The sequence below is a fragment of the Cheilinus undulatus genome, linkage group 3 (genome assembly GCF_018320785.1).
Source record: "Cheilinus undulatus linkage group 3, ASM1832078v1, whole genome shotgun sequence".
NCBI classification, from domain to species: Eukaryota; Metazoa; Chordata; class Actinopteri; order Labriformes; family Labridae; genus Cheilinus; species Cheilinus undulatus.
This window is the reverse complement of record NC_054867.1, coordinates 55,409,494-55,423,801: the sequence shown is the minus strand read 5'-3', so window position 1 is coordinate 55,423,801 and position 14,308 is coordinate 55,409,494. Positions and strand designations below refer to the sequence as shown.

The 14,308-nt window shown below is 38.5% G+C and overlaps 1 protein-coding gene across 4 annotated transcripts; it reads left to right on the top strand.

Annotated features, from left to right (window-relative positions):
• The first annotated feature begins 1,908 nt into the window (after positions 1-1,908).
• On the top strand, positions 1,909-12,052 carry LOC121507574 (ice nucleation protein InaA-like). Of its 4 annotated transcripts, none has more exons than XM_041784004.1 (7): positions 1,909-2,134; positions 4,734-5,854; positions 5,903-6,207; positions 6,250-6,590; positions 9,391-9,674; positions 9,915-10,042; positions 11,341-12,052. In XM_041784004.1, exons 1-7 carry the CDS (start codon positions 1,993-1,995, stop codon positions 11,435-11,437), a joined length of 2,418 nt encoding a protein of 805 aa, XP_041639938.1. In that variant the 5' UTR covers positions 1,909-1,992; the 3' UTR covers positions 11,438-12,052. The 4 variants fall into 4 exon arrangements, with proteins under 4 accessions (XP_041639938.1, XP_041639939.1, XP_041639937.1 ...); XM_041784003.1 differs by having other exon boundaries at positions 1,910-2,134; positions 4,734-6,117; positions 6,160-6,207; XM_041784005.1 differs by having other exon boundaries at positions 4,734-6,021.
• Positions 12,053-14,308: the final 2,256 nt, after the last annotated feature.

Sequence of the window (14,308 nt, the reverse complement as noted above, 5' to 3'; positions counted from 1 at the left end):
CGCGATTTAAAATCTTGCTTGCGCGTTTTATAAATCTGTACATAAGTATTTTCACTACATACAGGAGTTTAACGTTTAAAGCCCTTGAGGGGAAAGAGAATAATTTAAGATTATTTTGTTAAAACTGCTCTGGTAACAGGGTTGTGTGAATACATTTTTATTTTTTTATTGTAGCTCATGACATTTATATGTGATATAACCATATAACCACAGGATAACGGGCTTGTTGTTTAAATTATATATCTTTATAATTCAGGATGTATTTAACCTGACACATGGATTTGTTTCACACATTCATCTGGAAAACCTTCAATACACAGCGTTTGGAAAAGGGCAGAGGATCTGAAAAAACCTTTGGATTTTTGTCACATCTTTACGGCCAATCAGAGCAACAAAAACAGGTGACATAGCCGCATGTCAGTACATGGCTTCTGTGGTTTTTTAAAAGTAAACAACTCACTGCTGTTCTTTGTTCTACTTTTAACAAAGAAATGTCAAGTTCTGATCAAACTGGCTTTAGCAGCATCCACGCTGATCTCTTCCACCATGATGTCACCGGCCTCTTGCTGCTGCTTGTTTACGTCACGACTCCGCCGCGCCTGAAAGTACTGCCCCTCCTCAGACTGGAGCTTTGCAAGATGGATTCACCAGTGAGAAGCACGGAAACGGGCGTATCCATCTGCCTTGCAAGGTTAGGATATATTTACATTTATATAAATGATTTTAGGCACATTTTTAAGCAGACCTGTTCCTCTGCTCATTGAGGCAGGTGTCTAACCTGCCAGTCACATGGCAGTGACCTGTGCCTTAACCATGAGGAATGTACTGAACGACGATGAGTTAAAGTTCAAAACACCATGAATAGTAACGGAGATCGGGAATGACAAACACCGCGGAGGTAGACACGTGGTAGAAGCCATGGGAGAAAAAGCACAGCCAATCGTGGTAGAGGCCGCCTGGTGATGTCAGAATATGCAAATTAGATGACTGAATTTCCTCCAATCACAAAGTTTGGGTCATACTGAAGATTTTTTACAGGATTTTTCATTATTAGGAGATAAGGATAATGACTGAGGTCTGCACTCTCCAAGTGCTTTTCTAGTTTTCTATATTTCTAAAATTGTTTTGGTTGCACACGTGGAAAAATAAGGAAAAATAACTATTATTTAAAACATGTTCTTGGATTTAAAAACACGATTTAGCAAGAATGTAATATTAACAGAAAAGTGGAATTTAAAGCTAATTTCAGCTGTTAAATTTGAAATGTAGTGGTGGGACAAGAGAAAAAAAAACATGTTCAGTGAGGTTTGGGAGCTGATCGGTCTTCAAAATATGATGTGAAATTTGCAGAAAAACTACATGTTGTGAGATCTTTGGCTCTGAGTATTTAAAATTGTATGTGTGTGGGGTATAATGGCTTTATTAGACACAGTAAACCCAGCCGAGCAGTAGTCAGACTAGCCTAGTTAAACCAGAACACACACATAAATATCTCCACCATACCCAATCTGTAATATATCCAACCTGTACATAACAGTTTGTATACTATTTATAATTTGTCATTTTTTGTGCGTATTTATTAATGCTCTTGTGTACACTACTTTCATTTGTCCTCTATTTCTACTGTGTTATTGTCGCTGATGGCCTGCTTTGTCTATACTACTTTTTGCTGCTGTAATTTTGAATTTCCCCCTGTGGGACTAATAAAGGAAAATCTTATCTGATACTGACCCAGCACCTTCAGCTGACCTGTTTATAAAAAAAAAACACTGGAACCGTTTTATTCAGAAATCGTGCTATTATGAAGGATAAAAATCAACTTCTGCTTTAAAATGAAGAAGTTTAAAACAAATAAAAAAGCTGTGAGTGAGTTTTCTGCATTCACCATGAAAACTGAAGTGGAAGCTTGACATCTGAAACAGGAAATGAAATTAAACAGAGCTGGAGTCCAGTATTTAGAGAGAGGGCTGACAGACTGTAGAGACTGTTCTGATGAAGATTCTGATGAAGATGAAGCTGCTTCACCTCCATGTGATGTTGGCTCTGATGACAGCGGCGCTGCTCATCTCTACATCTGCTTATCCGTCTGCTACAACTGCATCGCCTCTGACCATGGCATCATGGACCACCCCAGGTAACACAGACAGAACACAGTATGGCTCTTTTATGTCTGAATTTATTCCCCCAGAAAACCTTAAATAAAGGGAAACTTTGACCTCAGAAATTATCCCTGCATGTCACATTAATCAGTTTGTTTCCCACACTTTTACAGTTGGCTTTAACTGTCAACTGCATATTTCCATTGCCCTTATTTGCAATTTCTTGCCACTTTTAATCAGTTTTTACTGCTTTAAGCCTACTTTTGACACCTCTTTTTAATGCTTTATGCCCAGTTTTGACTCTTTTATCTTGCGTTTCCCCCATTTTTGCCACTTTTTACCCATTTAAGCTGCATTTTGATATTAAATGCCGCTTTCCCCCGAAATTTTAGCCACTCTCTGCTGCTTTTTTCCCATTTTCCCACCTTTTGTGGCCTTCTGCCCATATTTTTGTCATGTTTTTACCACTTTCTGACCATTTTTGCCACCTTTTCTCCCCATTTGTTGCCACTTTTCCCCCAGTATTTGGCATTTTATGCAGATTTTGCCCCATTTCACCCTTTTTTGCTGCTGTTTGACCATTTTACCCCCTTTAACTTATTTTTATTGCCACTTTAACCCATTTTTGCAGTTTTTCACCACTTAGATGGTGGCTTTTGCAAAGGTTTTTTTCAACTGTATGGCTCTTTGGTTGAGCAGGGTTGAGTAACGCTGGTTTAAGAGAACAAAACGACCAGGTCCTCTGAGTGCAGGAGCTCAAACTTCAGGTGATGTAAAAAAACAAAATAAGCGAAAACACAGGGAATTCCTACATATATACTGTATATATGTAAACTCTGACTAACCCAGGATACCCTGATGAAGACTCTGAGACCCCTCGTCTGATAAAGGATTTGCATTAGAGTGCCTTTCATATCAGTTTTTCTTCCATTTTTACCATGAACTTTGTTTGCAATAACCTGCATGGTGATTTTTGTTTTTGCAGTTATGATCTTTGAAGAGCTCCTGATCTTTTTGTTCTCATTTTTCGGGGAGCCTGGCTGCAGACATCTATAGGCTCATGCACACTTAGACGTCTCAGCTCTTTAATAAAGCATTCAAACTTGGTTGAATGCTAGTTAAACGTCTCAGCAGCTGACCAGTAATTAGAGAGATAGCTGGTGAAGGAGACTCTCCTTGGTGTTATTTTCAAGTTAAATCATGTTTGTGATCAATTTGGATTTTCATAACTGAGAAATAACCGACCTTATAAAAAGGATAACTTCAAGTTATTTTCCCCTGTTATTTAAATTCCTTTATTTTACCCAGCTAACTGGCTGCTAGATTACATTTCTAAATATATCTCTTATCTCCATGTTTATGAAAGGATATTTTGAACCAATGATTTTATAGTTTAGGCCAGGGGTGTCAAACTCAACCACAGAAGGGGCTGGATTCTGAATGAAAGTCTAACCTGAGGGCCTAACAGGGTCCACATTAAACTAAACTGTCCACCTCATTTTCGATCGTAATACATTATGAAGGAAAATAAGCACTGATGATGGATAATTTTGAGATTTAAAAAGCCAAAATGATGAGGTAAAAGGCTCAAAATCTGAGATAAAAAGTCAAACTTATTAGTGCAAGAGGTTAAAACACAAAATTAGATGCTAGGATAAGGCTTTTAAAAGGCAAATATATAAAAAAGAAAGTCACAATCATGTTTTTAAGGCCAAAATATGACTTGAAATTTAAAATTGTGAACATAAAAGGTTAAAATATGAGATAAAAAGTCAAATATAAAAAAGAAAGCCAAAATATTAGACAAAAATCAAAATAATAAATTGGCAAAGTCAAAATGTGAGATAAAAAATCATAATAATAAATTTAAAGCCTAAATATTAGCTTGAAGTCCAAATAATAAATACAAAAGGTCAAAATATGGGATAAGAAATCAAAATAATAAATATAAAAGGTCAAAACATAAAATAAAAGTCCAAAAATATGAAATTAAAACAAATGAATTTCCCACATTTCCTTTCATCTGGTTATTTTTTACTCTTTATATTTTTTACATTTTTATGACTTAAGGATATTTTATATCATCAAGGTTAAGTTTACATTTTTATACTGAAGGAAATCTGCAGACCTCATATTTTAGGGCCAGTTATAATAAGAATAAGATATGATCTTGCAGGCCGGGTATAACTGTACCACGGGCCGGATTTGGCTCCTGAGCCTTGAGTTTGACACCCCTGGTTTAGGCTGTACGGATGGAACGTAGTCTTACATGTGTGTGTTTCTGGATGTCTGACGTCTGCAGCCTCTGGACATTTTTCAGTCTGTGCAGCACTCACCTTACTCTCTCCACAGCTTTTCTTTAACAAAGTGAAGAGCCACATGCTAGCTTTGTCTGTGAATGACTGAGTCTTTCAGGACTCCTCCTTTTACTCTCTCATGGCACTACCACCTGTTACCAATTCACTACTGTGGAATATTCCAGGTGTTTCTGCAGCATTCTGTGAATTGCACAGTCTTTACTTGCCATTGTACCAACTTAAAATATCATTACAATCATCTTGTCTCAGTATGGTAACTAATAAATGTCTTTTTGTCATACTTCATTGAGCTAAATTAATCTTATTGTTTCTTCAGGAGCCTTGGGAACAAATTTAAATGGAATGATGGTCCATTTGTCCTCTGGTAAAGGAGGAATATCCCTCTACTCCCCCGATTTTACTCCTACAGCTACATCCTGGCCTGTCCCTACTCCCTACAGGAGACACAGATTCGGCTCTGCCAGACCAGCCTACAGGAGATGGTGGGACAGTACTACCAGACCCTATGTTCCCTACAAGAACAGGGGATACCCCACCCCTAGGCCCTACACTCCCTACAAGAACAGGGGATACCCAACCCCTAGGCCCTACACTCACTACAAGAACTGGGGATACGCCACTACCCAGCCCTACATTCCCTATAAGAACCGGAACTGGGGATACGCCACTACCCAGCCCTACATTCCCTATAAGAACTGGAACTGGGGATACGCCACTACCCAGCCCTACATTCCCTATAAGAACTGGAACTGGGGATACGCCACTACCCAGCCCTACATTCCCTATAAGAACCGGAACTGGGGATACGCCACTACCCAGCCCTACATTCCCTATAAGAACTGGAACTGGGGATACGCCACTACCCAGCCCTACATTCCCTATAAGAACTGGAACTGGGGATACGCCACTACCCAGCCCTACATTCCCTATAAGAACTGGAACTGGGGATACGCCACTACCCAGCCCTACATTCCCTATAAGAACCGGAACTGGGGATACACCAACCCTAGGCCCTACACTCACTACAAGAACAGGGGATACGCCACTACCCAGCCCTACATTCCCTATAAGAACTGGAACTGGGCATACGCCACTACCCAGCCCTACATTCCCTATAAGAACCGGAACTGGGGATACGCCACTACCCAGCCCTACATTCCCTATAAGAACCGGAACTGGGGATACGCCACTACCCAGCCCTACATTCCCTATAAGAACCGGAACTGGGGATACGCCACTACCCAGCCCTACATTCCCTATAAGAACCGGAACTGGGGATACGCCACTACCCAGCCCTACATTCCCTATAAGAACCGGAACTGGGGATACGCCACTACCCAGCCCTACATTCCCTATAAGAACCGGAACTGGGGATACACCACCCCTAGGCCCTACACTCACTACAAGAACAGGGGATACGCCACTACCCAGCCCTACATTCCCTATAAGAACTGGAACTGGGCATACGCCACTACCCAGCCCTACATTCCCTATAAGAACCGGAACTGGGGATACGCCACTACCCAGCCCTACATTCCCTATAAGAACCGGAACTGGGGATACGCCACTACCCAGCCCTACATTCCCTATAAGAACCGGAACTGGGGATACGCCACTACCCAGCCCTACATTCCCTATAAGAACCGGAACTGGGGATACGCCACTACCCAGCCCTACATTCCCTATAAGAACCGGAACTGGGGATACACCACCCCTAGGTCCTACACTCACTACAAGAACAGGGGATACGCCACTACCCAGCCCTACATTCCCTATAAGAACCGGAACTGGGGATACACCACCCCTAGGCCCTACACTCACTACAAGAACAGGGGATACGCCACTACCCAGCCCTACATTCCCTATAAGAACCGGAACTGGGGATACGCCACTACCCAGCCCTACATTCCCTATAAGAACCGGAACTGGGGATACGCCACTACCCAGCCCTACATTCCCTATAAGAACCGGAACTGGGGATACGCCACTACCCAGCCCTACATTCCCTATAAGAACCGGAACTGGGGATACACCAACCCTAGGCCCTACATTCCCTATAAGAACCGGAACTGGGGATACGCCACTACCCAGCCCTACATTCCCTATAAGAACCGGAACTGGGGATACACCACTGCCCAGCCCTACACCACCTACCCTGCCCCCACGACCAGAGGTAAGGAAATGAAACTTTATTGTCTTACAGCATGCTGCATGAACAATCACACCTCATTGAAAACTGAGTTTGACTCCACTGCTCCCCTCTGTCGTATCCAATCATCATGCACAGGGAAGCAGCAGAGCATTAACTATTTTTTTTAATCTGACCCTGTTATTAAACTTTTTCTTTATTTCTCTCGTGCAAAGACATGGACCAGGAACAGTGGAGACAGGATATTTTGCTTGACTTTGACCTCGTCCACACGGAGACAAAAATGATATATTTCCGTTCTTTTCTTGTTTGTCCGTTTGTTTTGAAAAAGTTCAAAGAGTAGCTTTTACAGCCTTCCAAAATGTTGTTTCCGTGTGGATGAAACGCCGCTACGACAAAAAACGTTTGCGTATACTCCTGAATTTGTCTCCATGTGGACGAGCCTTTATTTACATGTTATAAAGAGTGGAGATAGTGCAATAGCATCTATTCCCAACATTAAATTGTCCTTTTCTTGGCTTTATTTACAGTCATGTGCTGAAGTTTCAGGCATGTAGGGAGCTAAGGATTCATCACAGACCCTGATGTGCCATAGAGTGGCGGGCAAGGTCAAGCTCATCACATATCAACACGTGTGTCAAGCTAGAAGGCATTTCTTTTGTCCGGACATTTTCACCCCTGGTGCCCAGTGTTAATTTAGTTGACTAAAACTGTGACGAAAAATTTTCGTCGACAGCCTTTCTTTTCCATGACAAAAACTGGACCAAGATTAACAAAAATAGATCTATGATGACTAAAACAGACAGAAACTAAGTTTAGTTTTTGTTAAGACGACAAAAACTAGACTAAAATGTAATGTAGTTTTTTGTTGGACATTAACAACGCGTGATATTTCTCCACTGTGGATAAATCTGTCATAAACAATGCATCTGGGGAGCGGGTGGCCTGGTGGTTAAGGCCTGGGGCCCTTTGCCGCATGTCTCTCCCCCACTCTTGACCCTGTTTCCGACTCTGTCCACTTGCTCCCCTGTCTAATGGAGGCACGAAAATGCCCTTAAAAAAATGCATCTGTATCTATTCTGCCTCTCAGCTGTACAAAGCGGGGACCCCAGGTTTGGCAGAGAACACAGTACCATGATTTGGTACTAGATTTAGACAAGAAAATAAATGCTTGGACTAAAAGTAAAGACTAAAATGTGAGGACTTTTAATGGACTAAAACTAGACTAAAATGTTTTGAGTTTTTGTCAACTAAAACTAGACTAAAATGTTTGAGTTTTTGTTGACTAAAACTAGATTAAAATGTTTTGAGTTTTTGTTGACTAAAACTAGATTGAAATTTTTCGAGTTTTCGTCGACTAAAACTAGACCAAAATGTTTGAGTTTTTGTCGACTAAAACTAGATTGAAATGTTTTGAGTTTTTGTCAACTAAAACTAGACTAAAATGTTTGAGTTTTTGTTGACTAAAACTAGATTAAAATGTTTTGAGTTTTTGTTGACTAAAACTAGATTGAAATTTTTCGAGTTTTCGTCGACTAAAACTAGACCAAAATGTTTGAGTTTTTGCCGACTAAAACTAGATTGAAATGTTTTGAGTTTTTGTTGACTAAAACTAGATTGAATTTTTTTGAGTTTTCGTCGACTAAAACTAGACTGAAATGTTTGAGTTTTCGTCGACTAAAACTAGACTAAAATGTTTGAGTTTTTGTCGACTAAAACTAGACTAAAATGTTTGAGTTTTTGTCGACTAAAACTAGACTAAAATGTTTTGAGTTTTTGTCGACTAAAACTAGACTAAAATGTTTTGAGTTTTCGTCGACTAAAACTAGACTGAAATGTTTTGAGTTTTCGTCAACTAAAACTAGACTAAAATGTTTGAGTTTTTGTCGACTAAAACTAGATTAAAATGTTTTGAGTTTTTGTCTACTAAAACTAGATTGAAATTTTTCGAGTTTTCGTCGACTAAAACTAGACTAAAATGTTTTGAGTTTTCGTCGACTAAAACTAGACTAAAATGTTTTGAGTTTTTGTCGACTAAAACTAGACTGAAATGTTTTGAGTTTTTGTTGACTAAAACTAGATTGAATTTTTTTGAGTTTTTGTTGACTAAAACTAGACTGAAATGTTTTGAGTTTTTGTCGACTAAAACTAGACTGAAATGTTTGAGTTTTCGTTGACTAAAACTAGACTGAAATGTTTTGAGTTTTTGTCGACTAAAACTAGACTGACATGTTTTGAGTTTTTGTTGACTAAAACTAGATTGAAATGTTTTGAGTTTTTGTCAACTAAAACTAGACTGAAATGTTTTGAGTTTTTGTCAACTAAAACTAGAATGAAATGTTTGAGTTTTCATCGACTAAAACTAGACTAAAATGTTTTGAGTTTTCGTCGACTAAAACTAGACTGAAATGTTTGAGTTTTCATCGACTAAAACTAGACTAAAATGTTTTGAGTTTTCATCGACTAAAACTAGACTAAAATGTTTTGAGTTTTCATCGACTAAAACTAGACTGAAATGTTTGAGTTTTTGTCGACTAAAACTAGATTGAAATTTTTTGAGTTTTCGTTGACCAAAACTAGATTGAAATTTTTTGAGTTTTCGTCGACTAAAACCACACTTAGGCTGAATCCCAGTTCTCCCCCTAACCCTCAATCTTAACCCTCAGTCTCAAAATGCGCGTTCACGCCAAGTGCGAGGGCTGTCCCAGTTCTCCCGAGAGTTGAGCACTGCACTGCTTTTCTACGTGTTAATCTCTGTGACTTGAGACTTTAAAGGAAAAATAAAGCCACTCATTTTGTTTACTGAACCTCTGAACCCCTGCAGGTGTCTCGGTGTGTCTGCGTGTCCTTGGTGTTGGATACACAGTCTTCACCCTCAGTCCATCCACAACTCCTCTGACACTGAGATACTATGACAGTCAGCGTTACGCGCTCACCTACAGCAGGTACAGTCAGCACAACCTCATACTGCAACATAACATAAGACTGTGGTCAAACATGGAGCCAGAAATCTGGACCCGACTCTGTGTAACTGTGGACGCCGTGAAGAACGTGGCCCAGATATTCAGCGGCCCTGACATGAGCATGAGGAGGATGCTCAAGATTCGGGTGAGGACACCTGTGTTTATCCGAGCTTGTTTGAGATTTTGCACAAACAACCCCTGCATTACTACAATGTTTAAATGTCACAGCACACTTCATAAATTACAAATATAATGCACTGCACTACGATGTTTTTTTTTGGGGGGGGGGGGCTTTTTAAATGCACCTATTTTAGCATCTCCAGAAAGACATTTTGGTGTGTGTTGCTTCTGTCTCTAATGTGTTTCAATGTGTGTGTGTTTTCAGTACGTGTGGTCAGGTGAGCCCGTGATTGATATTCCAGGTTTTGAAGGTCAGGTGACAGATGTCCAGGTGTGGGATTATCCTCTCCACTATAAAGAAGTCTTCAACTACATGACCAGTGGAGCCCTCGGGTACGTAGGAGTCATGTTTATGAGAAAAGATCAGATCTGTTCAAGGTGATTTTTAATGGTCAGACATGTTTGGAAAGAATTCAACCAGATTTATGACCACAATCCTGAGCATTCATTAGGTATCATCAGACACAGTAAATATTTAATTTGGACTTGATATAAAATTATTGTTCTAGACATACACGTTTTCAGCCCTTGTGTTTAAGCATGAATTAAATAGGGGGTGTCAAACTCAAGGCTCGGGGGCCAAATCTGGCCCGTGGTGCAGTTATACCCGGCCCACCAGATTCTTTTTTTATTAGAACTGGCCCACCAGTATGACGTCTGCAGATTTCGTCCAGTATAAAGATGTAAACTTAACCTTGATAATTTATAACATCCTCGCTGAGTCATAAAAATTAGAAAAAGTAAACAGTAAAAATAATTTGATAAAAAGGAAAGTGGGAAAGAAATTCATGTTTTCTCTATATTTTCAATTTTGAATCTCACAGTTATGACCAAAAGTTATGGTTTTGACTTTTTATTACATATTTTAACCTTTACATCTCATAACTTTGACTTTTTATCTCATTTTTTAACTTTTTAGATTGATCCTATTTAGACCTTTTAAAATCATGATATTGACTTTTATCTCGCGTTTTGACCTTTTTCAACTCCTAACTTTAACTTTTATCTCTTTTTTTTTTACCTTAAAAACGTATGATTTTCAATTTTATTTCAGTTTTAGGACCTTTTAAAATCCTGATTTTGACTTTTATGTCACGTTTTGACCTTTTCCAACTCCTAACTTTGACTTTGATCTCTTTTTTTTAACCTTAAAAATGCATGATTTTTCATTTATTTTAAATACCTTTTTAAAACTCATGATTTCAATGTTTGCCTCATATTAAAAATTTATTTAAATTGCCTCGTTAAAAATCATGATTTTGAATTTTATCTCAGTTTTGGACTTTTAAAATTCATGGTTTCAGTGTTCTATCTCATATTTTGCCTTTTAAAAACATTATTTTGACTTTAAATGTCATATTTTTACCTTTATAAACTTATAAGTTTGACTTTTTATCTCAGATTTTTAGTTTTTAACTTATCATGTTCACCTTTTAATAACAAAAAACTCATTTATCATCAGAGCCAAGTTTCTTACCCCCGTAATTCATTTCTGGTGAAAATAAGGTTGGCATTTTATAGTGAAATATCGACCCTGTTAGGCCCTCAGGTTAGACCCAAATTCAGAATCCGGCCCCTGCAGTGATTGAGTTTGACACCCCTGTGTAAAATGATGCCTTTGTCTTTTTCAGGTCGCACCCTGGAAACGTCCTCACCTGGTCGTCCATCAGCTACTCTGCCAGAGGATCCACGCTGTTGGAGGACGTTTATGAGAAGCAGGCAAAGTAGCAAATCAGCAGCCACAGAGGAAAATGACGACACCCTAAAGGAGAGAAGAAGAGTCCTCAGAAGAGGAGAGAGAAAGAGAGAATAAGAGTGTAAATGGAAGCATTAAGGAAGGAGATTTAACTTCTGTTCTTTACTAAGCGGACAAAAATCCTCATCTGGATATAAAACCTGAGGATTCATTCGCAAGTTTTTTTTTTCAACTCTCATTGTTCCAAAATAATAATGCATTAAAAACGACATTGCTGTCAATTATTAGCATGGTCAAGGCTGTAATATCTTCATCACAAATATTTCACTCTGCACCTCATTTTTGGAAAATATTGCTTATTTTGTGTTTTTCCTGTTAAAAAAATAAGGGGTTCTAAAGACGAAAAGACCATAAAAGCATGAAAATTACTGAAAAATTATAATAAAACTTATATGTATGGATAGGTCTGAAGTTATTGGAAAGATCTGATGCAGTGAAAGTAAAAAAAAAAAAAAAGTATTACATTTTTATAGCTCTTTTATGAGACAGACCGTTTGTGTACATGAGGTTGAAGAGTGTACATTATTCTTAAAATTCTCATTGTGCCAAAGATAATATTGCATTAAAATCAATACTGTTATCAATTATTGACATGGTCAAGACTGATATATTTCCTTCACAAATGTTTCACTTTGCACCACATTTTTGGAAAATATTGCATATTTTGTGTTTTTGCCATTGAAAAGAATTTGTGATTCTAATGACAACAAGACCATAAAAACATAAATAATATTGAAAAATTATAATAAACTTTATATCTAAGGATAGGTCTGAAGTTGTTGGAGAAAGAGAGGGGGGAGGAGTGGATTTTTCTGATTTTTGGGGGGGGATTGTGGACAGACCAGGGGCACATATTTTTGTAAGAAAAGCCTGAAAAAGTGATTTTGCATAACATGTCCCCTTTAAAAGTGGCAAAAAGCAGAAAAATTGGTTAAGAAAGAAAATTTAGGCAAAAATGGATGGTAAAAATAGTGAAAAGCAGTTGATAAGTGGCACAAAATGGGTTAAAGGTGTCAGAAAGTGGCTAACAGTCGTAAATATGTAAGGTAAAAATTGTGTTTAAAAATGGCAAAAATTGTTTAAAAGGGGCAAAATGGGAAGCTAAAGTAGTTAAAATGGTTAAAAGAAGCAAAGATTGGCGAAAAATTGCAAAATTGGGTTTAATATGAAAACAAATGAGGAAAAAATGGGCAGAAACCGTGATGAAAAGTGGTTAAAAAGTGGCACCAATACATAATCAGAACTCAAAACAGCTTGACACACTTTTCAGCTCCACATTGAGGTAACTGTTAGCCAGTACGCTAGCACCGATGCTACTGATCTAACACACATGCATTGATATCATATCAATACTTCACAGCTGGGGAGGGTCAAGAGTTCTCAAGTACAAGTAAGTAAAAGTCTTGGTTTTAAAATGTAGCCTACTCAAAAAGTAGATGTGCCCCAAAAACTACTCAGTTACATGCTTGCTATTGGTAAAAAAAGAGAAATACAGAAGTAAATCAGTGCCATCTGACTTTGAATTTCTAAAACTGAATTTTTTTAGCATCAAAATTGGATTTTGAATTTGAAAAACCATCAAACTAGCACCAGTTTTTTTGCCACTGAATTCTAATCCAATGCGAAAATAAATTCAGTGTAAAAAAATTCAATGTCTCAAAAAATTCAGTGTCAAAAAATTCAACAGCAAAAATTTTCAACTTCAGCATCAAAAGAGACCGACTAAACCAGGGAGAAGCAATCGATCCCTGTCTCAATTGATTTAACGTCCAGCCAATCAGGTTAAGGTCCCTCGGTCATGTGACAGAGATTCACAAAGTAATGTCAGCCAGCGGAGGAGATTGTGCCTTAGTACGCGTGTCTACTTTCTCTGCCATTTGTGTTCATAAAATTCAGTACTAGATGTTACCCTACACATCGCGGGTCTTTCCGGGTCTCTGTCACATGACCGAGGGAGCGTAACCTGATTGGCTGGATGTTAGATCAATTGTGACAGGGATCGATTGCTTCTCCCTGGTATACTCAGTCTCTTTTGATGCTGAAGTCAAACATTTTGCTGTTGAATTTTTTTTTTTTTTTTAGATTGAATTTTTTGACACTGATTTTTTTTCGATGTTGAATTTTTAAAAATGGACTTTTTTGAGACATTGTTTTTTTTTTTTTTTTTACACTGAATTTATTTTCACATTGGATAAAAAAATTCAGTGGCAAAAAAAAAATCGGTGCTAACTTGATAGTTTGTCAAATTCAAAATCCAATTTTGATGCTAAAAAAATTCCATTTTAGAAATTCAAATTCAAACCCAGATGACACTGATTTATACCCTAGCAAAGCAGACGGATGCGCCCGTTTTTCCTTGTTTCTCTCTGGTGAATCCATCTGGCAAAGCTCCCATCTGAACGTTTGGGCCCGGTTAGAAAGTGACAGGACCAATCAGCAACGAGGGGCGGTACTTTCAGGCTCAGCAGAGTCGTGACATAAACAAGCAGCAGCAAGAGCTGGAGCAGTTATGGAGGAAGAGATTAGCGTGGATGCCGCTAAAGCGCCAGTTTTATCAGAACTTGACGACATTTCTTGGTTAAAAGAAGAACAAAGAACAGCAGTGAGTTGTTTTCTTTTCAAAAACGAAAAAGTCAAGTACTTACATGTCTATAGTCGCCATGTTTTGAGTTATTCCTCAGTAGCTGCGCAGGTGTAGCTCGATAGCAGCTACGTCATGTGTTTTGTTGCTCTTATTGGCCCGTAGAGATGTGACAGACAGAATGTTCACCCAATCACGCTCCGAGTTTTTTTTTCAGATCCTCTGCCTTTTCTCAAACATTTCCTATGGAAGCTTTCCCAGA